General features: G+C 41.5%; 1 protein-coding gene across 1 annotated transcript in view; it reads left to right on the forward strand.

Moving 5' to 3' along the window:
- Window positions 1-27710, forward strand: part of ARHGEF26 (Rho guanine nucleotide exchange factor 26) — a 168276-nt gene that overhangs the window by 14008 nt on the left and 126558 nt on the right. Inside the window, exons 3-4 of the mRNA XM_063442565.1 lie at window positions 2607-2643; window positions 6821-6963. Coding sequence (XP_063298635.1) covers window positions 2607-2643; window positions 6821-6963 — 180 coding nt within the window. The remainder of the gene's footprint in view (window positions 1-2606; window positions 2644-6820; window positions 6964-27710) is intronic.

The following is a 27710-nucleotide window of genomic DNA, read 5'->3' on the forward strand; positions in this document are numbered from 1 at the left end:
TATAATATAAATAATAGGTCTCAACATCTCAAGTCCTACACTACTAACCAGGCATAAAAGTTACTCTACACTGCCTGTGCTGAATATTTATTTGCCAATGGCTAGTAGGAAACAATGTTATTTATGGAGGCAAATTTCAATTTAGTTTTAGTCATAGTCTTTGGACTAAAAAGCCGTTTTAGTCATATTTTAGCCATCTTAATTGTTTTAGTCGACTAAAATTTGACTGAGATTATTAGTCGACAAAATTAACACTGGTAGGAAAGTTTAAATTTTGAGCCTTGTAACGAACATATTAAAGTACAAAAATAGTTTATATATTTTTAAAAATATATATTTTAAACACATTCATGTATACAGTGTCAGATCTAAACACATTCTGCACCATTTGGATGTATATTGTTAATAAAAATGATAATAATAATGTTGCTAAGCTCTACTGCCAGCTTGTTTTTGAAGGTCGGCAAGTAGAAATCTATGTATATTGATAAATACAAACTGGTATAGGTAGAAAATGCAAGCCTCCCACACATCCCAAATTCAGTGGGACAGTCCTGCTTTTGGGGAAAAGTATAGCACAATCATTTCTTTAGACACAGCCAGGCTGAAACCGTTAGTCTATCCTCAGTTGGCATGCATATGTGATTGGCAGGCGGCCTGAAATGCATTCATCACTGTTTTAAAGGGAAAATCCAGTGCCAGGAAAACAATCCGTTTTCCTGGCACTGCAGGTTCCCTCTCGCTCCCACCCCCCAATCCCCAGTTGCTGAAGGGGTGAAAACCCCTTCAGTAACTTACCTGAGGCAGCGACGATGCCCCTCGTCGCTGCTTCCTCCTCCGCGCCCCTCCTCCTTCTGACTCCGTCGGCCGGTGGGCGAGACTGATCCCGCCCATCGGCTGAGGAGACCTAATGAGAATGCGCGGCAATGCCGCGCATGCGCATTAGCGCTCCCCATAGGAAAGCATTGAAAATGCATTTCAATGCTTTCCTATGGGGAAATGAGCAACGCTGGAGGTCCTCACAGGTCCTTTCCTGTGCTAGGAACCAGGAAGTGCCCTCTAGTGGCTGTCTAGTAGACAGCCACTAGAGGTGGAGTTAACCCTGCAAGGTAATTATTGCAGTTTATAAAAAACTGCAATAATTACACTTGCAGGGTAAAGAGTAGTGGGAGTTGGCACCCAGACCACTTAAATGGGCAAAAGTGTTCTGGGTGCCTGAAGTGTCCCTTTAAGCTGCCAGTTCTTTGGGTGGACCTTTCCCTTTTCTGCCTTTTGGTGGAACCAGTAATGCAGTTGACATCACTGACCCCACCACCCCCTTTACCCTGGTGTCTCAATTTACAGAAGCCAGTGTTGGGGAGTATAAAATTATTCTAACCTTCCTGTAGAAACCAGAGTTTTAGGAAAAGGTCCTAAAGTGTACATCTTGACCTTGTGTACCATGAATCAAACAAATCAGGAAGCTAAGTTTAGTTTTAGGTTTCCTTTGATAACACTTCATGAAATAAATATTACAGCTGGAAAATGTTAAGACAAATCTCCAGCAATTAATGAGATAAAATAAACTTTGAGCTCTGCTGCAACTAAAGATCTCCTACAAAGACATGTTCTTACAAATTTCAGCTTTTAGGACTACTAACATCACCCAGGCTTCTTCATCTCAATTAAAACTGTTAAAACTCGTTCATGTGAAGCAGAAGCCCCCATAAGAAAGCATTAATTTAATGCTTTTCTATGAAGAAGCTTGGATGCATGCATGAACATCAGGTCCCCAATGCTCCTCTAAGAGGACAATTGGATTGGACCAATGATGAAAGACGACATGCCTCCTCTTGTGGAAGAGAGGTAAGCAGTGCTGAGGGTGCACCGACACTGGAAAAAGTGAAGTAAATAATTTATTTTAGTTTTATCGCACATATGGGGTGGGAGAACCTATCTAATTACGGACAGGAACACTAAAGCATTAGGATTTAGATTTGTATTTCTAATGTGTTAGTGTTCCTTTAAAGGGTCTTTGCTTTGTTTCGGCTGAGTTTGCACAAGTTTCAGCTTCGTACATGCTAGGCAAATTTCAGGCCACCATGAAAAGATCCCTTAATTTGAGGGAGTTAAATTCTATCCTCGAAGGCAGTAATCTACCAAAGCTTTAGGATTTGTGTTATTAACATGTAATCAAGTGATTAACAATGTATATAATTGAATAATGTGCTACATATTATGTAGAAAACCTAGTTTGACTTACGATTGGGTGGGTTTGATGCCACTGCCCTAGTTCCTTCAAGTCTTTAAAAATTAAAACCTTAATTGAACGGAAGATATATCATTAGGAAACCTCTGACAACAACATTTTCATGAGCGAGACAGGAATGTGATTAGTAAAAAGGCAAACGTGGCTCAGAAACCTGACATTCCAGTTTTCTAGAATTTTAAAGTTGAAATGTTGTACTTTTCTACGACACGCTACATACTTATTACCAAATGTTTTAAAAGTATTTTGCATGCATGAGTGAGCAGATTTAGAAATGTTTTCTTTATAATGTCACTTTTTATGTGATACAAAGTTTTTTACCAATTTTTTTTTTCTTTTCTGTTTTTTTTCTTGAAAGAAAATCTTACGAGGACAAGGAACATTTGACAGTGAAGGTATGTCCTAAAACAAATAAAATTCAATAAATATTTTACTGACACTATCCATGCTTTTCCTTTGTTATGTCTAACACATAATCCCTTGCAACTGATTACCGGATATATTCTTATATCCATGCCTAATTTATATGTGCCGTCATACGTAATATGTTTCTGATTTGAAGAAAGTCCATACCATTAAATTACAGTAGTTCGTTGACTCTCTGGAAAATAACAATGTTATGATACATTAGGGATTTTCTGACTTTTTGAATCTATGTATTGTGCTATTTAGTGAATAAACCCTTGGGTGTCCATTTGAATGTCTACTTTTTAGTGATAAGTAATCTGACCATTTAAAGGGACACTTTAATCAACATAAACACTACAGCTGAGTGTCGTGGTTATGTTGCCAAGATTATGTGAATGACAGTCCCTAGTTTTTGTCAAACCATTTTGGAGTAGTTTGAGAGGGGAAAAAGAAGGTTCTCACAGAAACTGCTCCTATTCCACAAGGATCATACCAGTGCTGTTGTGATGTTAGGAGTACCAAACTGTTTCTCAATGGTTTTCTTCTTACATGGATTCTACCAGACACTGGGTCTCTTCTGAAGCAGGCTGAGCGTGATCCATCTTCTGCAAAGCTGAAGAAGCCAGAAGTTGATCTTGACGCTCATTTATTGGCTGAGAGCGGCAGCTCAGAGCTTTAAATCAAGAATGAACATGTACACAATTTAAATTAGCCATCCTGAGACTCTTGTCCCAAGCTGGCTAATAATGACTCTGACAGAATTGGTTTACACCTGCAGCAGGTAGCCAAAATATCTCTGGCACATTCAGGTTCCTTGCATCAAGACCACTTCAAAACACTGCTGGTCATGGTGCTTTGACTAACCCTTTAATGATAGTTGCCACAAATATTTTTAGAGATGGGGGCTTCTAAAATTAATTTGTGGAGGGACTTGTGCTGTGTCATTTATAGCCACATTCAAGTTTGGCAGTCTGTGTTTAGGACTCTTTGATGGAGATAACGATGCTAAGTGCACAGAGTACATTTTGAAAGCTTATATGCACAGATTATAGTACTGTCTGTAACTGTAGGCATTGAAAAGCATACTTGAGAGGTTGCTACAACATTTGCAAAACACACAAATATCTCTCTGTATTTGAATGTTGGCTTGTCATTGGATGCCTGCCTATAGTGTAAAGTCCAACCTTGTGCTGATTGTTACCATTACTTAGGCTAGGGAAGCTGTATTGTCCTTAAAGAGGTATGCACAGTGACTGTATTTTGTTAGTATAGTGTAGGTCAGGGGTTCCCAATTATTTTTTACCATGGAACCCTTTGACACAGTGTATCAACATTGTGGGGAAAAAAAAATTGCGCCTTTGCATAAACCTTTTTTTTTTTTTTTGTATGTTCTGGTGTGTGTATCTGTGTGTCAATGTGTATCTGTGTGTATGTATCTGACACACAGATATATACACACACACAGGCACATAGTGACACACACACCTTGACACATGGTGTGTATGTGTGTGTGTATCTGTGTTTGTATGTGCCAGTGTGTATGAATCTGACACACAGATACACACACCTTGACACACAGTGTGTGTATGTATCTGTATGTCAAAATGTGTGTATCTGTGTTTGTATGTGCCGGAGTGTGTGTGTGTAGCAAGGTGTGTGTATCTGTGTTTGCATGTGCCAGTATGTGTATCTGACACACACACACACACACACACACTGGCACATAGTGGCACACAGATACACACACATACACACACACTGGCACATAGTGGCACACAGATACACACACCTTGACACACAGTGTGTATCTGTGTGTCAAAGTGTGTATATCTGTGTATCAAGGTGTGTGACACACAGATACACACACGGGCACATAGTGGCACACAGATACACACACACTGACACACAGGTACACACACACAGATACACGCACACTGACACACAGATACACTGAAAGATATGCACATAGGCACATACACACACTGCTACATTCACACACACACAGTGACACTCAGATACACACACTCTGGCACATACACTCAGTTACACACTGACACAGGTAAACACAGTGACACATACACACAGATACACAATTACACATACACTGACAAACAGGTACAAACACTCTGATACCCACACTCGGATATACACAGTGACACATACACACAGCGACACAAAGATTTCACAGAGATAAATACACATGCCATTTTTTAGTTTTGCAGTCACCCTCCTGTTATCATACCTGTTGTCTGCAGGAGGGTGACCTGCTGGCTGAGGCTGGTGTGTGGGGGTGCTGCTCACTTCCAGCTGCTGCCTCTCTCCCTCCAGCACAGCGTTTTCTATATGAAGTTATGAGGAAATTACCGTCCGTCTGTCACTTCCTCCCAGCATCCCATACTACGTGGACCCGGTCCAGCAATTAATCGGCCATGGCGCTGACCGGGTCCTTTTGCAGCAATGGCCCCTAGGGCCACCCGATGGGCAAATCACCGCGGAACCCTAGAACAAAATTGGTGGGAACACCATTTGGGAAACGCTGGTCTAGGTAACATATTCCAGTTTGACCAAACATTACAACAGGACTTGAATTATATGTGCGTGTTTTGCAAATGATAAATTATGTTGTCTGATTATAGTTATGAAATCTTTTCATGTGTTTCTTATCTGTCTAGCACTGACAGAGATAAGTTGTTCTCTCAGATGTCACAATGGTTTTTTTATAATGGAGAGGTGTCCAATTCCATAAACACAAGTATTAATCACCATGGAACATTAGGGTGATATACAATACAATGCTTATTGTCTGTCCATTTGGTAAGGTCTAAGGAAAGCGCCTGATCCTCCTCTCCCTGCAGGCCAATCCTTTCCTTTACTCCTCGCTTTATTCTTGGTTTTCTCTTTCATGGCAGTGCTTACTTTCTTCCCTTTTTTGCTGTCCTAAGCAGCACTCGAAAGACAGCAGGTTTCCATAGTAATCATGCTTGTGTCACCCCTGTGCAGTCTCTCCATTCACGTTATGAGAGTTTGGTTCCCTAATAGTTTCATAAACCTCCTCTGCAAAGTTCATCAGTTGGACCTGCACCTTTATGGGTGGCCTGGTTCCAAGGTTTGTGCAAAGTCACTCCTACTTTAGCTCTTATCTTACCGCTTACAGATAGCTTGCATCTAGAACTATGGTTTCTGACTTGGATTTGGTAGTCTTTTGACTAAAAAGCCATTTTATTTTTAGTCTTATTTTAGTCATTTGAATTGTTTTCGTTTTTAGTCCACTAAAAACTGAGTAAAATAGTTGACAAAATTAACACTGATTTGGTAGATGCTGAGCAAAAAAACACCAAAATAACAAGAAACAGAAAGGTAGAGCAACAGTTGAATCTTTTGGTCTCAGTGCTAATGAGTCTCTATGCTCCATTCCCAATGGTCATTAATTAACGGGACACTGTAGGAACCCAGACCACTTCAGCTCATTGAAGTGGTCTGGGTGCCAACTCTCATCACCCTTAACCCTGCAAGTGTAATTATTGCAGTTTTTATAAACTGCAATATTATCCTTGCAGGGTTAAGTCCTCCTCTAGTGGCTGTCTACCAGACAGCCACAAGAGGGACTTCTGGCTTCTTAGACGACTTTTGGTCGTCTAAAAGACGCTGGACATCCTCACGATATGCATGCGTTCCTCCAGCATCGCCGGAATCCCCGTAGGAAAGCATTGAATAATGCTTTCCTATGGGGAGGTGTAATGTGTGCGGCCATTGCCGCTCATGCGCATTAGGTCTCCCCTGCTGGTGAACGTTGGCGAGGGAGGAGCATGGGCGGAGCCTGACCCAGCGCAGAGGGACATCAGGGCTGGATTCAGGTAAGTGTCTGAAGGGGTTTTATCCCCTTCAGCGACGTGGGAAGGGGGGCACTTCAGGATCCTCTAGTGCCAGGAACCTGGCACTGGAGAATCCCTTTAATGTTGTGATTATTAACTGTATAACAGTTTGGCAGTATTGTTATAAACATTTATGGGAGCATATATCTACATGGTTGCTTGATAGCACAAATGGTTTGCTGCGTGCCTTTTGTACTCCCTGCTCTATGCCAGTTAAACCACCAGTGACACTATTTGAAACACAGTTTTGCTGTGTGTAGATATATTGTTAATTGTTTTGCTTTGTTTGCAGAAAATGCTGTACTGTACCAAAATTACAAGGAAAAAGCTCTGGAAATTGATTCTGATGAGGATGCAGATTCCAAAGAACATAAAGAAGACCGGATAATCATAGAATATAAACCCTTAAGGTCAACGTGGAGTCAGCTTTCAGTGGTAAATAACTTGCTGTCCAATATCTGTGATATACTGCACTAATAAGGCATTTTAATTTTAACAAAAGAATGGTTTACTGTTTGTAAATGCTTGTACGGGATAGCATGTTGAATCTGCTTGTAAAACTGGAAAGACTAGAATTGTTTGATATAGAGACTGGCACACTGATCTAAGATAAAAATACAGAGATGGGCAAATTCTCTCATTAGAGTTGGGTAATCTCACGAAACATACTGTTTCATTTAGGGAGAAAAGGAGACTGACACATTTATATAAGATAATAAAAATGCAGAAATAAGCAAGTTGTTTCATAAAATTTAGATAATTCATAAAATGTACTGGCATGTTATTTTTGCTCACTTGCAATGCAGTAAATTAAAGTAAAACTTGCTAACTCCTTTCCAAAATAAAATGTAGATTAGATCCCCCATACTTTGCTCCAGTGCTGATCTTTGCCTGGCAGATATACACATTTATCTTCCAGTGCTCTGCAGGAAAAACTGTAAAAGCCTGACTTTTCCTCGTAAACTCCTGTTGTTAAAATGGATTGCTCTTAGCACGCTGCAGGAAACACTCGCAGGCTGCAATAGCTTTATTTTACCGATGCCTGGTTTTAACAAGGCAATATACTGTGTTTACAGCATGTAAATATTATCCTATTTACGTTCTGGCGGCATTTTGAGATGCTACATTTTTTAAAATGACCACATAAATAACAACAATTGTAATTTTCCACTTATATGTACAACATTTACTTACAAAAATAAATGTAGAGAATATAAGGGTTCCATTATTTTGCAAAGTCTCAATTATTAGTATCTAATGAAAAATGTAAATGTTTGCCATAAAAAAAGTTAAAATTTAAGCAGAACTGTCACTACATCATTGTGTTTTTATTTTTCTAAAATTCTTGGTAGTTAGTACTGTTACATTGACATGGTATGCCTGAGTGTCTGGTTATCTAAAGGGCATACAATGAAACATAAATAATACCCTGCAGTGCTGTGCCAAGCGTGTGTACACTGCTGTTGAAAAAATGCCCAGGCATGTATAATATCAGCTGACGCTCTTAGCCAATGAATAATGCCCCAAGTTGCACAAAATTGAATTGGCTAATGTTGAAGTATGACCTTAACATATTGGTACACGCTGGAAGGAACTGGGTACTTGAAGACAGGTAACTGCCAGATTGTTGAAACACTTGTTGATGGTGCCTGCATAGTCATTGCGTCGTACCCACTACTGTGTGTTGTAGTAGTTATGGTGGTGGTTAGATTGCCCTTTTAATATAGGCTTTATTTTCTCTGCTATCTACTCACTGAAATACTTTTTAGTTTCTTGAAATTAAAATTGTCAAAGTTTTAATTGTTTTATATAAGGAAGAAAGTACCAGAGCTTTATTTTATATGAATTTGAAACTGAATGAAAACCAAATAAACCAGCAAAGGACACTTGTTTAAAACGGTTCCACTCTGTATCAGTTATATATTTGTGTAATTCTGACACAAAGCTGTTAAAGAGAAGTACATACCCAAGGTGGTTGCTCAATGTTTTAGAATTGTGCCCTAGAATGTCTCTGTATCAATAGCCCTCAATATTTCCTCAGTTTGCAACCATTGATTAGGTCATGTAAGCAGGGAGTTACTGACTCCGTTTTAATAGTGTGCTTTTAAATTTTAGTCCTAAATTAGCCAAACTGAATGCATGACTGACTTGGAGTTTGTTTTTTAATTAAACTATTTTGGCCTAAAATTTCTAATTCACTGTAAATTGCCAGCACAAAAATTTACACTCCAGTAATTAACCCTGTAGGTGGCTTAATAGCAGTCCCTTGTGGAGTCCATGTGTCAAGGCATGGACTCCACACGGTCTCTGAATGTGTCCTGTGGTATCTGGCAGCAGATCCTTTAAGTCCTTCAAGTTGCGAGGTGGGAGCTCCATGGATCGGCACATCACACAGATTGAGATCGGGGGAATTTTTGATGCTGAGGCAACACTTGCTGAGGCAAATTCTTTCTTATGTTCTTCTAACCATTCCTGAGCAATTTTTGCAGTGTGGCAGAGTGCATTATATTGCACCACTTTTGGTAGGTATGAATCACTGCGTACTGGGAACACCCCAAAAGAAGCGGTCATTGGAGATGGTCTGACCCAGTCATCTAGCATTTAGTATTTGGCCATTGTCAAAGTCACTCATCTTTCTCAGATCTTTCACTTGTTCATTTTGCCTGCTTTCAAAAAAATGAACGTCAGAACTGACTCTTCACTTGCTGCCTAATATATCCCACCTCTTGACAGGTGCCATTGTAATGATATAATTAATGTTATTCACTTCACCTGTCAGTGGTTATAAAGGCAAACTAAAGTGCCAGGAAAACAGTTGATTCCCTGGCACTGTAGCTCCTTATAGTGCCCTCTCCTGCCCCGCGATGCAGAAGGGGTTAAAAACCCTTTCTGTCACTTGCCTCAGTTTAGCACCAAATTCCCGCTGCGCTGGCTCAGGTCCGCCTCCGCTCCTCCCATGCTGTCAGCAGGCAGTAATGACCTAAAGCGCATGTACAGCAATGGCCACGCTAGCATTAGGATTTCTCCACAGAAAAAAAAATTATACTTACCTGTGGGGATGCTAGCCGTCCCCATGCATAGTGTGAGGACTTCCAGTGTCAGTTAGGCAACTAATAACTGCAATAAATAACTTTGCTGGGTTAAGGGACCCGGGAATATGTACCAAGACCACTTTAAAAAAGTTGAAGTGGTCTGGGTGCCTATAGTGTCCCTTTAAGATTTGGTTGATCACTGTGTAAAGTGCTTGTTAGCACAACATTAAAACGTTTTTTTATTTCCCCTAACTCCCTCTTTCCCCGGTTGCTCATGGCTTTAAATGGATTAATAAAGTTAATTATATATTTGTAACTCATTTTTGGGGGGGTTAATGCTCTTTTTTGGGGTTCTGGAATTTCGTCTACTGAAAGGCTGAAATTTGGCTTATCTCGTTTCGGCCAAAAACTGATAAAATTTGCTGAATTGTTTAAAAAAAAAAAAAATGTCTTACATTTTTGTAGTGCATAGTTTAACAGAAATGCTTGCATTAACAATTCAGATGATTATATATCACAATGAAAGATAGTAATGATAACATGAAAAGTCAAGAATACTGCACTTGGGACAGGGGATGGGGGGAAAGAACACTATGGGACGGGGGGGAGAACACTATGGGACAGGGGAGGGGGAAAAACACTATGGGACAGGGGAGGGGGAAAAACACTATGGGACAGGGGTGGGGGGAAAGAACACTATGGGACGGGGGGGAGAACACTATGGGACAGGGGAGGGGGAAAAACACTATGGGACAGGGGAGGGGGAAAAACACTATGGGACAGGGGTGGGGGGAAAGAACACTATGGGACAGGGGTGGGGGGAAAGAACACTATGGGACAGGGGTGAGGGGAAAGAACACTATGGGACAGGGGTGAGGGGAAAGAACACTATGGGACAGGGGTAGGGGGGAAAGAACACTATTGGACAGGGGTGGGGGGGAAAGAACACTATGGGACAGGGGTGGGGGGGAAAGAACACTATGGGACAGGGGTGGGGGGGAAAGAACACTATGGGACAGGGGTGGGGGGAAAGGAACACTATGGGACAGTGGAGGGGGGGGAAAGAACACTAGGGGACGGGGGGGAAAGAACACTATGGGACAGGGGTGGGGGGGAAAGAACACTATGGGACAGGGGAGGGGGAAAAACACTATGGGACAGGGGTGAGGGGAAAGAACACTATGGGACAGGGGTGGGGGGAAAGAACACTATGGGACAGGGGTGGGGGGAAAGAACACTATGGGACAGGGGTGAGGGGAAAGAACACTATGGGACAGGGGTGGAGGGAAAGAACACTATGGGACAGGGGTAGGGGGGAAAGAACACTATTGGACAGGGGTGGGGGGGAAAGAACACTATGGGACAGGGGTGGGGGGGAAAGAACACTATGGGACAGGGGTGGGGGGGAAAGAACACTATGGGACAGGGGTGGGGGGGAAAGAACACTATGGGACAGGGGTGGGGGGGAAAGAACACTATGGGACAGGGGTGGGGGGGAAAGAACACTATGGGACAGTGGAGGGGGGGGAAAGAACACTAGGGGACGGGGGAGAAAGAACACTATGGGACAGGGGTGGGGGGGAAAGAACACTATGGGACAGGGGTGGGGGGGAAAGAACACTATGGGACAGGGGTGGGGGGGGAAAGAACACTATGGGACAGTGGAGGGGGGGAAAGAACACTATGGGACAGTGGAGGGGGGGAAAAGAACACTATGGGACAGTGGAGGGGGGGAAAAGAACACTATGGGACAGGGGACGGGGGGGAAAGAACACTATGGGACAGGGGTGGGGGGGGAAAGAACACTATGGGACAGGGGTGGGGGGGAAAGAACACTATGGGACAGGGGTGGGGGGGGGAAAGAACACTATGGGACAGTGGAGGGGGGGGAAAGAACACTATGGGACAGTGGAGGGGGGGAAAGAACACTGTGGGACAGGGGAGGGGGGAAAGAACACTGTGGGACAGTGGAGGGGGGAAAGAACACTATGGGACAGGGGACGGGGGGAAAGAACACTGTGGGACAGGGGAGGGGGGAAAGAACACTGTGGGACAGGGGAAGGGGGGAAAGAACACTATGGGACGGGGGGGAGAACACTATGGGACGGGGGGGAGAACACTATGGGATGGGGGGAGAACACTATGGGATGGGGGAGAACACTATGGGATGGGGGGAGAACACTATGGGATGGGGGGAGGACACTATGGGGGGATGGGGGGAGGACACTATGGGACAAGGGGGGGAGAACACTATGGGACAAGGGGGGGAGAACACTATGGGACAAGGGGGGGAGAACACTATGGGACAAGGGGGGGGGAACACTATGGGACAAGGGGGGGGGAACACTATGGGACAAGGGGGGGAACACTATGGGACAAGGGGGGGGAAACACTATGGGACAAGGGGGGGAAACACTATGGGACAAGGGGGGGGAAACACTATGGGACAAGGGGGGGGGAACACTATGGGACAAGGGGGGGAAACACTATGGGACAAGGGGGGGAAACACTATGGGACAAGGGGGGGAAACACTATGGGACAAGGGGGGGAACACTATGGGGCAGGGGAGGAAAGAACACTATGGGGCAGGGGAGGAAAGAACACTATGGGGCAGGGGAGGAAAGAACACTATGGGACAGGGGAGGAAAGAACACTATGGGACAGGGGAGGGGGGGGAAGAACACTAATGCGGACCACTGAAAGAGAAGGGAGAAAGGAAGTTTTTCATATTAGATTAATTCAATTAATTAAAAAGTCTAATATTCATAAAATTGTAGGGAAAAAACATTTATTTTTTTTAAATCATTTGGGGGGAAATTTCATTTTCGGCCAAGGGCATCCTGAATTTTCGGTTTCGGCCCAGAATTTTCATTTCAGTGCATCCCTATCTGCAGGTGGGTAAGGAGTCCTCATGCAATATTCCCCCCACCTCCTTAAACTTCAGTGTGGTTTCTTGTACAACATATAATTAGGGAATTTTATTCTCCAGTAGATTGTTTTTTCTGTTTTTATTGAAATGTTTATTATGTGGGTGTGTGCCCCTTACTACCTTTCAAGGTGTATCTCTAAGCAGGTGTAAGACATTTATATAAAGCATATAGCTTGGATACAGCTCTGCCGTACTCTTTTAGTGTGTTACAAAGTCCAGCTTTGTGGCTGCAGAGGCTGGGAAGAGCAATTGGAAATACTCAGTGTTTATCGCATGTAATGGGTTTTGTTAACGGGTAATTGAAATGCAGATTCCTTCGGACAAGTCTTGTGTTTTTGTTGATTCATTGCCAATTTTTTTTTTTTTTACATGCTTTACTCTATGGCAGCAACACTCTTCGCTTAATATCTAAGTAAGACTTGCAAGTGCATCCCTTTAGTTAATTTATACTTTTACGGTCTGGCTGCCATAATTGTGTACTGCTAATTTGTGTAAAATAAAACATAGTGAAGAGGTTTCATGTTGGTTTTTCAAGATCTATAGAAGTTTATTGAGTTACTTTCTAAGTCTTCATAAACTTTTATTATTTTATCACTGACCCTATTGCATTTAATATTTCATTTTCACTATCTACCAAAAAAAAAAAGAGAGAAAAATAGATATTTATTTTGTTGCAATGTTTTTTCCCTTGAATCGGAGTATGTGTTTTGCATTAACAAGAGGTGTTTGTATGCAGTCTTACTTTGCACATGAAGAAGCCTTGGTTTGTTTTAACCCCTTAAGGACCGATGGCAGAATAATTTAATTGTAACAAACTAGCTCTTAAACGCCCTATATAATAAAAAGTAGCGGGTTTAGAGGGCCGCTAGGGCATAATAAAAGGACATTTCATACTGGCATAGGGCCTTCAGAGATTGGGACGGAGGATTTAAATATAGCTGGTCTTTAAGGAGTTAATTTCCGCAAGTGTAACTTAGGCTGTGTTTATTTTCGAACTATTCCAGGTACGCTGTAAAGTGTATAATAAATGCAAACCACGATATTGAATGTAGATTGTTCTCTGGCTTTGTTTTTATTGGCTGCGAGGCTGTGAGAAGGGCATTATGGCGGCTTGCCAGAACCTCTTCATTTACGTATTCCATTCACAATTCCAACTCTTTAGTATTCATTGCAATAACTTAGAGGGAATACCGCCCCAGGCATTCAGCCCTTGATGCCAGTTTAGTGTGAACAGTGGAAACCGTGAACAAATATAATGCTGCAAATTCATTACAAAATACGGTGCCCTTGAAATTCCAGTGTACTTGAGTAAGACAAAAATGATTTAAAGTGGCAAAGATAATGTTCATATGCATAGATATGAATGCATTGCATCATGGATGAAGTATGTAAAGTTAATTTCGGTATAGGGGGGCAGAGCCTTGAAATCAAATGAGTTCCAGTTAGTCTATAAAGAAATGATTGATCAATATAATCTCTGCTTATTGTTATGTTGTCAGTTAGTGGTTCCAGATGCTGTAGTTCCAGTACCATAATTTTCTGCATCCCTATCCCCAATTGTGGGAGATTAACAACAGTTGGAGAACTGTAAGTCATTTTATGTGAACTTAATAAATAAATTGAGACTCTGTGTTTGAGTTTTTGTGGTTGGTGGAACCCAACCGACATCATTGACAAATATGATGGTTCATGAGGTCGAGTCCTTATTATTTACATAGAGCAAGTCATCCTCAAGAGCACAATAATTGTTTTGGTTGTAGAAGGTATGTCCGTCACGGACAGACAGTGTTCTTCAAGAAGTGGCTTTGTTAAAAAAGAATGTGAGAATGTGTACATTTTATAATATGCAAAAAGGACTGCTAATTTTATTCAATAAAACCAGTATATATATATATATATATATATATATTGAGAGTGTATTCATAAAACAACAACTTGTGATTGACACCGGATTGTAAAATCTTGTCCAAAAATAAGCAAGTTGTAATAATAATTTTATATATATATATATATATATATATATATATATATATATATATATATATATATATATATATATATAATTTTAACTTCTTGCCTTATGCACGCGCTGGCCCACCTCATTATCAGTATTACCGGTGATTATCGGCCAATACCGATATTTACAAAACATCGGAATATCGGCAAAACCGATAATCAGTCGATCCCTAGTATTAACTACCAAAAATTAATTTAGATCATAGACATATGAGGCGTTTAACAGTAAGGGCTGGTAAATGAATCTGTATTGATTTATTTTTCTTTAGTTGCACTTGTGTAAATATTATTATAAGCAAAACTGAAAAAAAAATTCCATTCCCCCCCTTTTTTAACATTTTATTCATACTTAATGTTGTGTTAGGAATATTTATTGGATAATCAATGGAAGCCCTTTAAAACATAATTTAGAATATGAATTGGTACACTTAAAGATAAATTGTTAATTTACAGTGGAATAAACACATTGCACAATTTCTAGGTATTGTTTTGGTTCAGAAATAGGACAATTGCCTCTGTTTTTAACCCGTCCTTAAGGTCCGAGGCAATTGTCCAAGTTCTGAACCAAATAAATCCTAGAATTTGAGCTATATTTTTATTCCATTATATTTTACCCTTTTTTTTTATTAAGTGCACCCACACTTATCATATATCATTGTGTTCAGGAGAAATTGGACTTTCATTTCACATTATATATGAAACATAATTTAATATGAACAAAATCTAAAAAATGTGTGAGAAATTAAGAAATGTTTGTAGTTTCTAAATTCCTCATTGCATTTTAAATGTCACAATACTCTTTGCATTTACAGCAATAAAACTCACACTTTCGTATGCTGTGATGTCCCAACTCCTCTCACCCCACTTTCCCAAGTTAGTGTTCAGATTACTTATTTTTGCATTTTCACACACAAAAAATGCACTTTCACTTATTAACTGGAATTCAATAATATGGGCAGCAACATACAAATAGTGAGCAACTTGATATCAGTATCAGTAATACTAGGATGGATGTGTATGGGCGCTCCTCCAATGAAAACATCAGCAATAGAACAAATAGTACACTAGATATGATAATGATCAGCTGGACTAAACGTACCCACAAAAAGTATATAAACAATTTATTAGGCATAAATGTATCTTAAAAACAAACAACAATAATCAAAAATGTCAAATAAAATGCAACAATGTGTCTGCTTTTACAATGTGCCTGTCCTGTATTTGGGGTATATAATGCCTTTAGCCATGCTCAGTAGGTCGTCTTGATAAAGTCTCTTAATAGAGACGAAACGCGTAGACATTCCATCAGCTGGACTCGAGTGTTCTTGTGCCAAATCCTGGGCTAGGACAGGCACATTGTAAAACCAAAGAAAAGAAAATGTTACTTGCGCTTTCTCCTTAATCCCTATGTATATTTAGACAAATGGAGGTCATTTAGTTGCTCCAATGGCCATTGGAGGGATGCCCGCCTGCCAACGTCAAGGCAGACCCCCCTAAGCGGGTCCTAACACTGACCCTTCAGCCTTGAGCTTCTGGCAAAGATATCTATAATGAGACAGAAAGGGGTATTTTTTATATACACCCCTTTACTTATTAACCCTTATTTTTTATATACACCCCTTTACTTATTAAAACCAGACACATTGTTGCATTTTATTTGACATTTTTGATTATTGTTGTTTGTTTTTAAGATCCATTTATACTTAATGAATTGTTAATACTGTGATCAGCACTGAAAGAATAACAACATATGATATTTTTTCTTCACCACAGTAACAGTGGTTGCTCGAGCCTTTCTTGCCTCAGAACAGAGTGAGGAATGGGAGAGGGGCAGAGAACAATATCTCAGCCAATGTTGGAATTCATTGGCTGAGACATTGTAATAGTGATCGCAGTGACAGACTGTCACTGTGATTATGTGACTCGGACTGACAGGCATTGGATGCAGGAGGACTGCCTGGGTTGTCAGGGTACATATTCGGAGGGCGGGCCGAATCGTTCCACGTCCTAACGTCGAGAAGGAGTTAAGGGTTTGAAAGGCAAAATATTATATTAAACAGTAAAACATAAATTAGCATGTTACAGTACATAGTACCATGGTGGTATAAAGCCTTACATTAAACACACATGGGGTGCTGATTTTGTTATTCACACAAGCTTTGCCAGGATGATTGTGAAAGGCCGTTTTGACAGAATGAACAACTGGCTACACTTAAAATGTGTATGTAAAAAGGTTGCCTTTTGGATAGGCTTACATGTAATCTGTATATTGAAATGGCAAATTTGCCAGAAATATATGAATTAAAGTAATGGGTTTTTTTCCCACTTCCAAACAGATGCAGCAATTTGTGTACAGCCAAACAGTATCTCTCTGTTGTTAATGTAGTATCAGTAAGGTCAGATTGGGGGAAATATATAAAGAAATTAAAAAAAATTATTTACTAGTAATTTGGCTCACAATATGTAGATGGAATTCTTTACACAATGATACTACATGAATTAGTAGGAAGGCAAACATTAGTGGTGCAATGGGTCATACGATACCTACAAAGAGCTCACTGACTTTAAAGGAATACTCCAAACACCATAACCACTACTACCACTTCCCAGGAGGACACAGCTAAGTTTCAACCTATTCTTTTTGACTACTTACTTTGGGAGGCGACAAGGACACTCTTAGACTATAACCAGTGCAACTTGCTGCTAGTGGTTATGGTGCTTGGAGTGTTCCTTTAAATATGGAACTGTGATAAGATACTACCTTTGCCACAAGTCAGCGTGTGAAATTTCTGCCCTACTAAGTCGGCCCTGGCAACTGTAAGTGTTATTATTGTGAAGTGAAAGCATCTAGGAACAAAAACAGACCAACCACAAGTGCTAAAGCATAAAAATCACCTCTCATCTGTTTCATATCTCATTACAGAATTTCATAATGCCTCTGAAAGCATTATCAGCACAAGAACATGAGTGTCAGGAAATGTCCCAATGCTGCCTAAGATTAGTGGAAGTTACTGTCCCAGGCAGCAGATTCTGCTCAGGAGTGTAACCCCTGCTAATCTCTGTGTGTGTGTATACGTAAAGTTTTGCTAGCTGCCTGTCCTAGTTAGTTTAATATGGTACTGTCTATGTCTTTCTCTTTGTCGGGGCTAATAATTTGTTGGTTACTGTTAGACTATAGTCACTATTTCAGTTCTGATTAAATTCTATTACATTTATTAAATTTGTCCATAGCCTTTGCAACAGGTTCATTCTCCTAGTGTATAGACAGCTGATTGGTGGGATGCTCTCTTTACTTGGACGTCGCTTTGTACATACACATTAAGGTCCCCGTACCAGTTAGAATAGATGAGGGTTGTTTGGAATGCATCCAAGCGAGACTTGGAACAATTAACTGAATATAAATATATCCTTATCTGTTTAGAGTTCAGCATATACTGTAGTGAGTAGAAAATGTATTTTTGTTCTTATGAGGCTGCTGCATATAGTTTGACTTTGTTAACAAATATATTTGTGTTATGTAATCTTTGTGTCGTTAACCCACTTGTAGCGGCGCTAACACCCACTCTCTCCTGCTCTGCAAAATGAGTACTTAAAGATAAAATCAATTATTATGAAATACTCATACTGACTGGGTTGGAACTTCATTGAAATTATAACCCAGTCAAAAGATATACTGAGATAAAACTGTATACCTACCACAATAGTATGCCCTGTCCCCAAGTAAAAAGGTTAAAACCCCCCTTTTTTTTTTTTTTTACACTAACCTCTTTTCAGCGTCGGCCCTTGGAGCTGGCTAGGGCTCCTTCTCCCATGACGTAATGTTCATGAGAGAACCTAATGTGCGTGCTGCAGCTAACCTGTGGCGTCACTACTTGATTCTGCAAGAGACTTTTTTTTTTTTTTTTGAGAAAACAGAAGGACAGAGGGGCAGGGAGATATGTTGCTGAAATACAGACTTTAGCCCTATAATGGTGATCCAGCGCCAAGGACCTTCAGGCTCCATAACAAATTAATTTTGAAGAAGTTGTTCTGGTTCCCAGAGTGTTCCTTTAATTTCTTTATATATTTGGATGGCAAGGATAGAGATAGATGAGTCATTGCTAATGACAATTACACAAGTATGTTGAGGCCCCTGCGCTCTGCCAAAGACCTACGTTTATCCTCTGTCCGTACTCCCACCTCTGATGCTCGTCTTCAAGACTTCTCCAGGGCTGCACCTCCTCTGTGGAACTCCCTTCCCTTCTCCGTAACATTTTCACCCAGTCTCCACTCCTTCAAAAAAATCATTGAAAACTCACTTCTTCAAGAAAACATATCAATTAAACTGTTAGCAGGTTTTTATCCCCCAGCCCCCATGACTCCTCTTCTGCAACTGTCAAAAATTACCTACTAAGCCCTCAGTGAATACCTTTCCAATAACCTACTTCGTACCCCTACTCCTACCTTTTGTGTCACTTTACCCCACTCCCTCTAGCATATAGGCTCATTGAGCAGGGCCCTACACCTCTCTGATCTTGTAAGTCCACTTGCCTGGTTACAATTATATGTCTGTTAGTCCATCCATTGTACAGTGCTACTGAACCTGATGGTGCTATATAAATAATACAATAATAATATTTAATTGCCACCAAAAAATGTCCTTGTGTCATAAACTAGAGGATGATTTAATATCTGAACTGTATTTGAAATAAACAATACAGTAAATAAGTTGATGAATATGTAAATACATTTCTTTTTTTGTTTTCTATTTTTTTAGGTAGCTGCAGTGATGCTTTGTAGAAATAGAACATAGTGTTCCTTTTTCATTTGAGTCACAATTAGTACTCAATTTATTGAGTTTACTTTTGAGACACAATTTAAGTGTTTATATGGCCCTTTTAAAGAGAAACATCCTTCATATTTGTATGTTTAAGAACTGTGGGGAAAAAAACTAACACCAAGATGTCAATGTATTATATTTTATGTCTTTGTGTTTTGGGGCTTTTTTTTTGTTTTGTTTTCATTTTGTAGACACCGTACAGGGCAGGGTACTTTAAATAGGATACTTTTCCAAGCTTCAGTTGTAGATGTACTTTTTCCTTTAAAGGAACACTATAGGGTCAGGAACACAAAACATGTATTCCTGACCCTATAGTGTTAAAACCCCCACCTAGCCCCACTGCCCTCCCACCCCTTTAGCCCCCGTAAATATAGCAAAACCATACTTTTATTCCAGTCTGCTGCTGCTGGCTATGCCACTGATATGCCTGCTTGGCGGACATCATCAGAAGTAGTGTTCTTAGCCAATCAGCATGCTTTCATATTTATTTGGCTGAGCTTGTCAAGGAGGCAGATCACAGGCTAGAGCCAGCACAAGCCAAACACAGCCCTGGCCAATAAGCATCTCCTCATATAGTTGCATTGAATCAATGCATCTCTATGAGGAAAGTTCAGTGTCTCCATGCAGAGGTGTAGACACTCAATGGCAGTGCTGCACAGTGTCATCCAAAGAGACCAGAGCTGGGACTGTATGCATATTAAAGGAACACATAGTGTTAGGAATACAAACCTGTATATTTTAGGTTATTTGCTCCTCTACAAGAAAAATTATATATCCCCCATAAAGGGGATAACTAGTGGGAATCCTTAAAAATAAAGCTGCATTTAGGGATAACTTTATTCAAATGAAAATTAAGTGGCAAATAATATATTTATACTTTTATATATATTATATAGTTTTTCCTATGTTTTTTTGTTTGTTCTCCGATATGACATATATATAATTATAGTCTGTTTCCATAAATTTTGAGGGTAGTTTCCCTGTGGTCTAGTGGGATCTTGCTGCAGGGGGTCCTGCATGAGGCTTATGGAAGTCTATGGCTAGCTCTATTGGCTCTCTCCCTGGTTCCTATTGGCCTCTCCTCCTCTTTCTCCCTCCCCGTACGACACTCTGAAAGCTTATTTCCTCCCAGCACCATCGCTGAATTGCTGGTCTGATAGAACCCAACAAGCCCCGTGATCAGACATACCCATCAGCTGGCACTAAGTACGTAGACCACATGATAGGCACCCCCTGCTTGTGACCTCTGTGTGCCAGGGTGTTCCACCAGAGCATTGGCCCACTATAGCACTTACACAGGACATGCCTTGCAGGAGGAGCAGGGAAAACACCACGGAGTAATGCACACTGTATAACATCTACTGCAGCTCAAAAATTACAGGAGGGTAATTAGATTAAAGAAGAAATTGCAAGAGTGAGTCATTTGCACATATTTTCAACTGTTTTCCTTAAATACGTGTTTGTGATGCCAGGTTGAATTTTTCCAAGTCAATCCAATATCATACCCTTTTACAGTCTATCCAATATAATACAACTTTGTTTATATTTTCTTTGATTTTTATACAGCCAGACTGAATGTTGATTTGCCACCAGGCTCCTGTGTAGTAGTGAAATGCTGTAGGGCAAATTGTAAAAAACAAAACAAAACAAAAAAAATTTTTTAACTTGTGGCTGAATAACTATATATTTTGACAGTTTTTTTTAGTTCCTGTGGCTGATTTTGTGCTCATGTCAAACGCTTACACTAGAAGTTTTCTGTATATAGGTCCATTAATATAGCTAAAAACTGAAGAAAGGAAACTATGCAAATCTCTGCCAGGCACTTACAAACAATGCTACTAGGACTTTAAAAAAAAAAAAAAACAACAAAAATCTCCCTAGTGTCCAATATTCCTGTTTACCAAATTCGTTATCTATAAGTGTCAGCTATCAATGAGGAAATGAGTGTGAAAAATATTGCAGTGTTGTTAAAGCTGCTTTTGAGTGAAAGAAATTCCGTTCAACAAGCTTGGCTACAATCCACAGCATATAGCTGCTGCTTACCGATTTCATAAACAAATGAAAAATCCATATAGTCAGTGTGACGGAGCTCACTGTACCCCAGCTGGGTTCCTCTGCCAAGTCCGCTTCCTAGCCACTTGTAGGGACTCTGGAACGGTTCTGCCCCCGGCGCCGCAGCTTGACTGGGGTCCTTCTGGAGCTTCTGCACCCACCAGGCAGCAGGTCCCCTTCCAGGCAGGTATCGTCCCCTTTAGCTATTCCGCTGCACCCCTTCTTCCAGGCAGCTATCACCCACTCTGCCTATTCTGCAGCAGCTCTGCTTACATTGATATAGTTATTACCATTACAAAGGCAGCTGCCACTCTCAGGCCTAGCTCTTTCGATTTATCCCAGGGCTAGAGGGACTTTGTCACTAGGATCCCTACAAATCTACACATGACACAAGTTCCAGAAGGAACTGACATACAACATTTTATTTTTCTCGAGACTAACTCATATGACTATTACATAAAGATTGCTGTGACAACTCAATAAAAATACAAACCATCAAATCATAGACAACATGCAACAACCTATTATAACACAATGACATATTTTTTAAGGGGTGGAGAATACAATAATTAACAGAAAATATCTCTCCTGCCTGCAGAATTACCAATATGCAAATCTACCTGAATATGCAAATGAACCAGACTTGCTATTCTGGTAGTGCATATTGCTGTTGCTACCAACAGAGGGTGCTACACAGGCTCCATAGCCAAATCCACCTAGTTGGTAGCAATCCTCATTGACAGCCGCTAGAGGCGCTTTCGCGCTTCTCACTGTGATTTTCATGCTTTCTTATGAGACTGGCTGAATTGAGAATGCTTTCCTATGAGACTGGCTGAATGCCCGCGCGGCTCTTGCCGCGCATGCGCATTCAGCCGATGACCGGAAAGGAGGAGGAGAGTCTCCAGCACCGATGGAGCCCGGCGCTGGAGAAAGGTAAGTGTTTAACCCCTTCCTCTCCATCCAGCCCGGCGGGAGTGGGACCCTGAGGGTGGGGGCACCCTCTGGGTACTACAGTGCTAGGAAAACGAGTATGTTTTCCTGGCACTGTAGTGGTCCTTTAAACCTTTTTCTTGAAGGCTCTGAGTCATAGCCATGGGAGGTGTGGCTAGTGCTGCATATGTAAATTTATTTTACCTCTAAATGGCAGACAAACACTGCAGCAAAACTGCTTCATTAAGCTAGAGTATGTTTGGCGCTTAGAATGTGAGCAGTGATTCTGTTCCTGATGGGGGAGAGGTCTACCAAACTTGCTTTGCACATGCCAATAGCATTTAAAGTTTAACATGCAACTATTTTTTTTTTTATATATATTATATTAGATTTTTTTGCGCATGCACATTTTATCTATATAGAAGATTAAAAAAGGACATTGTTTTTTTCCCCCCACATTCCATATCAAGTTTCAATATCTTTGTTTTATCAAATCTGGGTGTGTGTCTTAACGAAGTGGGCTGGGCACACCTCAGTCTAGCCTTAAAATGTCATAATGCTTTGCCAGCCTTCAAAGTCACAGAACAATGGTTAAATATTTGCTTAATCAAAAATTGCAGGGAATGTGATTATAGCTGAAACAAACATGCACTATCCTTTGCACTGCACTTCTTGTACTGAACTTAGCAGCCACCTGACAGCTTGAAATATCAGCCGTGTGTACCTTTAAATAAATAAAGTAGTTACTTTTGTATATGTTGTTTATACTTATTCTGGTGAATAATTATGTGCTACTTTTGGAAGGCCATAAAACCATTTAGAATTGCAGTTTCGTGTTCTTGGCACTAATTATTTCTGTTGATTTAAAAATGATGAGAGACAACTTGTGTTTTAGTGTTTATTTCAGACAGTTCTGAAATTGAAACGAAGTATCGAGTTTCTTCTATAAAAACTTGTATGAATGCCATAGCTACTCTTATTGAATGTAACGCTGTGTCTTTTAAACAAAGAGTAGATTGTGGATTACTATTCTGACGTGACTGATGAAATATGCTTTTGATTTATATTTCTGGAATTAAATCATACTTGGAGGTGCAGTTCGATGAGTGCTAGAAGCTCAAATCTTTTGTTGAATATTTAATTTAGTTTTGCAAAAGCCAAATGTTGCGTACTTTGATAATGTCCCTAATGGGTTTCTCTGTGAGAAACTCAAGAAATGACCTGAAAGGTCTAATATGTTGTAAACAGTGTGAATGTATCCAGTCCAAACATTCACTCGTCCAATGGTTTCCAGTGGTCAGTGGAGAGAGATCTGTGATGATCTGCTCTTTGATTCTGTTGTTCATACAAATAAATTAACGATGTGTGAAACTATCAGCCCATTACGTTGGACTCTGTAGTCACAAGTTTTGTTTTTCTTTCTTTTAACCTCCTAAAATAATGTTACTTGAGTATATTTAGTAAGTAACCCATTATCAAATGTAAATGTAATGAATGACAATGCATAATAGATTTTTTTAAAGCACGAAAAAGGACACCCAGACAAGTGTGACTGATATGAGTACATTCTCGAGAAGGACTATCTAGCTGTGGCCAAGACACAGGGCAAGAATCAAATTGGAGTCCAGTAGCTTAATTGAAACAGCTGGACAACTCTGTCCTACATCGAAGCAAAAAGGGTTGAAGACTAGCATTTAAAAGAGTGATTTAATGTGAATATAAGCTGATAAAACTCTGTGCTAATGCAAGAAGTGATAAACATATACTACAAAATAATGATGTTTTGCTTACTGGTAGTTGATTTTATTTATTTTCTGTGGAATTTAACTCCTGTACTAATTTATTATTTTTTTTTAATAGAAAAACTGAAAAAACTGCCAGAAAATCAAATACTTATCATATTTGTTGTTTTTGCGAGGACAACATTTCGTACGTGTCAATAAGTGGATTCTTTTATGAGATTATGTTTATGGCACTTTCCCAGTGTTCAGAGTTAAAATGTCTCCAGCCAGTTTAAAGGGCCACTATAGGCACCCAGACCACTTCAACTTAATGAAGTGGTCTGGGTGCTAGGTCCCTCTAGTTTTAACCCTGCAGCTGAAAACAAAGCAGTTTCAGAGAAACTGCTATGTATCACTGAGGGTTAATCCAGCCTCTAGTGACTGTCTCACTGACAGCCGCTAGAGGTGCTTCCGCGATTCTAACTGTGAAAATTACAGTGAGAAGATGCTGGGCGTCCATAGGAAAGCATTGAATAATGCTTTCCTATGGGCGGTTTGAATAAGCGCGTGGCTCTTGCCGCGCATGTGCATTCGGAGCTGACGTCGGCAGAGGGAGGAGAGTTCCCCAGTGCCGAGGGAGCCCAGCGCTGGATAAAGGTAAGTGGCTGAAGGGATTTTAAGGAGGGGGGCCAAAAGGTTGGAGGGGGGGACCTAATGACCCTATAGTGCCAGGAAAACAAGTTTGTTTTCCTGGCACTATAGTTCTCCTTTAACTAAGAATTAATGTCCGCAGCCAACCTCCCTCTGCTGCTCAGGCTAATGCTCCTGACCTCAAGCAGTGATAAGTGGGAGTGATAGACTGAGAGTGTCAGCTGTACATTCTCAGCCTATCACTGCCTTCCATCCCTGGAAGAATGCAATATGACTAATGTACAGTTATACCAGAGGGCAATGAAGCCACAGGTGCCCACGGATTCTCATTCAGTGTCAAACTGATCAGAAACTACTGTAGGGTGGCACAAGGAGACTTCCAGGCACCATAACCACAAACATTTGAATTGTCCCTTCCTGTAGTTTAGCTCCATATCTGAAAAATGTCAGGACCCACCTAGGTACATGTAAAATGCTTGATGTTAGGCTAGTTTAATCATACCTATGACAAATACTGTCCCCATTTCTGCAACATTTCGTTTCCCCCTGGACAACTTGGGAATGGGGAGCATGACTGCTGCTCTAGCATGGTGAGCTGGTCTTAAAAAAGGATAATTTGTTGCAAATGCAAGGTGTTTCGTGGAGAGAAGTTGGGTGGAGACTCACCAGTCAGCAGAGACATAAGAGGGAGCCTGGCTGAATTCTTTCTTGGCTGGAGTAGGCTATGTAAGAAAAAAAGTAATTTACTGCCCTGCCCTTTGCATACTGTCACCCACCTTTGGGAATTGGCTCCTAAGGTTCTGCATTTACACGGGCATTTTATCGCGACCATTTCCGGATAAGGTGCCGTCGTTGTGGATTTAATTTGGGGGGGGGGGGCTATAAAATTTATGGGGGCCAGTGCTGGTTTCGCTATGATCAGCAGTTTCCCCAAAAGTTGGCAGTGAGTCGGAGAATGGATTTTGGGATGCAGGACGGCAGCCTATGTTGAAGACCCCTTGTCGACGGCCCCCCACTTTCAGGGAGCTGCTGGCGCACACGCTAGTGCGTCTGCAGGACCACGAAAGGGAGTTTGTGGGCTCTTCAATGAGAGCCATTGCAGGTGGTATGGATCCTGCAGATTCCAGCATGAGTGCTCTCACTGTGGAGGGGCTCATCCGGTGTCACAGTGTTTAAAAAAGGTAAGCAGGGGCCCCGCTCAGGTAAGGGTGACGTATCTTGGGCAGAGAAAGCCAGTGAGCATGAAAAGTATGCAGCCGTGGCTCGCCCGGTATCCTAGGCGTAAGGGCACGCAAGTTTTGTTTGATGGGTTTTCGGTGGGTTTTTGGATACCCTTTGTTCCTTCTGCCTCTCTGACTTTTGCGGTAATTTGCAGTTGGTAGTGGGTAAGGAGCGCATTTTGGAAGACAAGCTTGAGAGGGAGGTTCACTTGGGACATATGGCGGGCCTCTTTGATGGCCTTCCTTTCCCTAATTTGCGGGTCTCATCTCTGGGCTTTTGGTCCCAAAAAGGAACCTGGATCTTTTCGCCTCATTCACCACCTGTCGTAAACCTTGGGCGGATCGGTGAATGATGGTATTGATAAGTGTCTAGGGTTCAGTAGGGCTCCTTTGATAGGGCGCTTGAGTTGGTTCAGGACGCCGGGGCGGGGGCCCAGTTGGCCAAGTCGGATATCGAAGTTGCATTTCGCCTCCTCCCGCTTCACCCGGATGGTTTCCTCTTGTTTGGGTGTCAATTCCGAGGTCTGTATTTTTTTTTAATATGTGTTTACCCATGGGTTGCGCAATTTCCTGTTCGTACTTTGAAATGTTTACTTAATTCCTGGAGTGGGTGGTCTCGCAGATGGCGGGTCTGGCCTCGCTAACCCATTACCTGGACGACTCCCTGTTTGTAGGGCCGAGTGTTTCGCAGGACTGCGCGGTGTTTCTGGGATCCTTTCGACGGGTAGCATCGGACTTTGGTGTGCCGGTCATACCTGGGTGTTAAAATTTACTTAAGTGCAATGGTATTTTGGCTTTGTGAGAATAAGTTGGTGCACTTGATGTGCATGGTGGATTGGGTGAAAGGCGCAAAGAAGGTGCAGCTGCGCCAATTACAGGTTTTGTTGGGGCACCTTAATTTCACATGTCAAGTTCTGACCATGGGCAGGGCATTTTGTTGCAGGTTGTCTCTTGCAACGGTCTGGTTGACCCAACCTTTTAATTTTATTCGGATAACTGGGCGCCACAGGAAGGATCTCCAGACTTCCTGTCTGGGGACATACAACGGTCCGTGCTGCTGATTAGGTTCTCCGGTTACCAACGTGGACTTGGAATTGTTAACTGATGCCTCGGGGACTGTGGGCTTCAGGGCATATTTCAGGGGCGTTAGTGTGCAGAGCGTTGGCCACGGGGCTGGCGGGACAGCGATCTCATGGGTAATTTGACATTCCTGGAGTTTTTTTCCCATTGTGGTGTCTGTTGAGCTTTGGGGTGAGTAGTTTGCTTATCGGAATGTGATTGTTCGCACGGACAACTTGAGTGTGGTGCATGTGATCAGTCGTTCAACGTCTGCGTCTCCCCCGGTATTGGCGTTGCTTAGGCGCTTAATTTTGCTGTGTCTGCACCGCAATGTATGGATTGCGTCGCGCCACGTACCTGGCACCTTGAATGTGATAGCCAACTCTCTTTCTTGGTTTCAGTGGGAGCAATGGGACCTGGTTTCCGACATCTGAGGCAAATGGCAATGGGGTCCACGTGGAACTCCTATGTGTTGGTTTGGCACTGGTGGTGCAGTGTGGGGTCATTCAGGGATCTCATCGGATGCGGGGAGGTTGGGGAACACACCATCTCTCCTGGAGTCCTTGTGTGCTACAGGTAAATCTGCTGCGGTCGCTGGGCCAGACTTGGCCGTCCTTTCTTTTTTTTGTTTCGTTGGTTTGGTTGGCAGGATGTTACAAAAGCGTTTTGCGTTGCACGCGTTTTATGGGTTGGAAGAAATGTTGTCGGCCTGATCGCGTCATCCCATCTGTTTCGAGGTATTGTGTCTGTTG

The sequence above is a fragment of the Pelobates fuscus genome, chromosome 2, assembly GCF_036172605.1.
Source record: "Pelobates fuscus isolate aPelFus1 chromosome 2, aPelFus1.pri, whole genome shotgun sequence".
Taxonomy (NCBI): domain Eukaryota; kingdom Metazoa; phylum Chordata; class Amphibia; order Anura; family Pelobatidae; genus Pelobates; species Pelobates fuscus.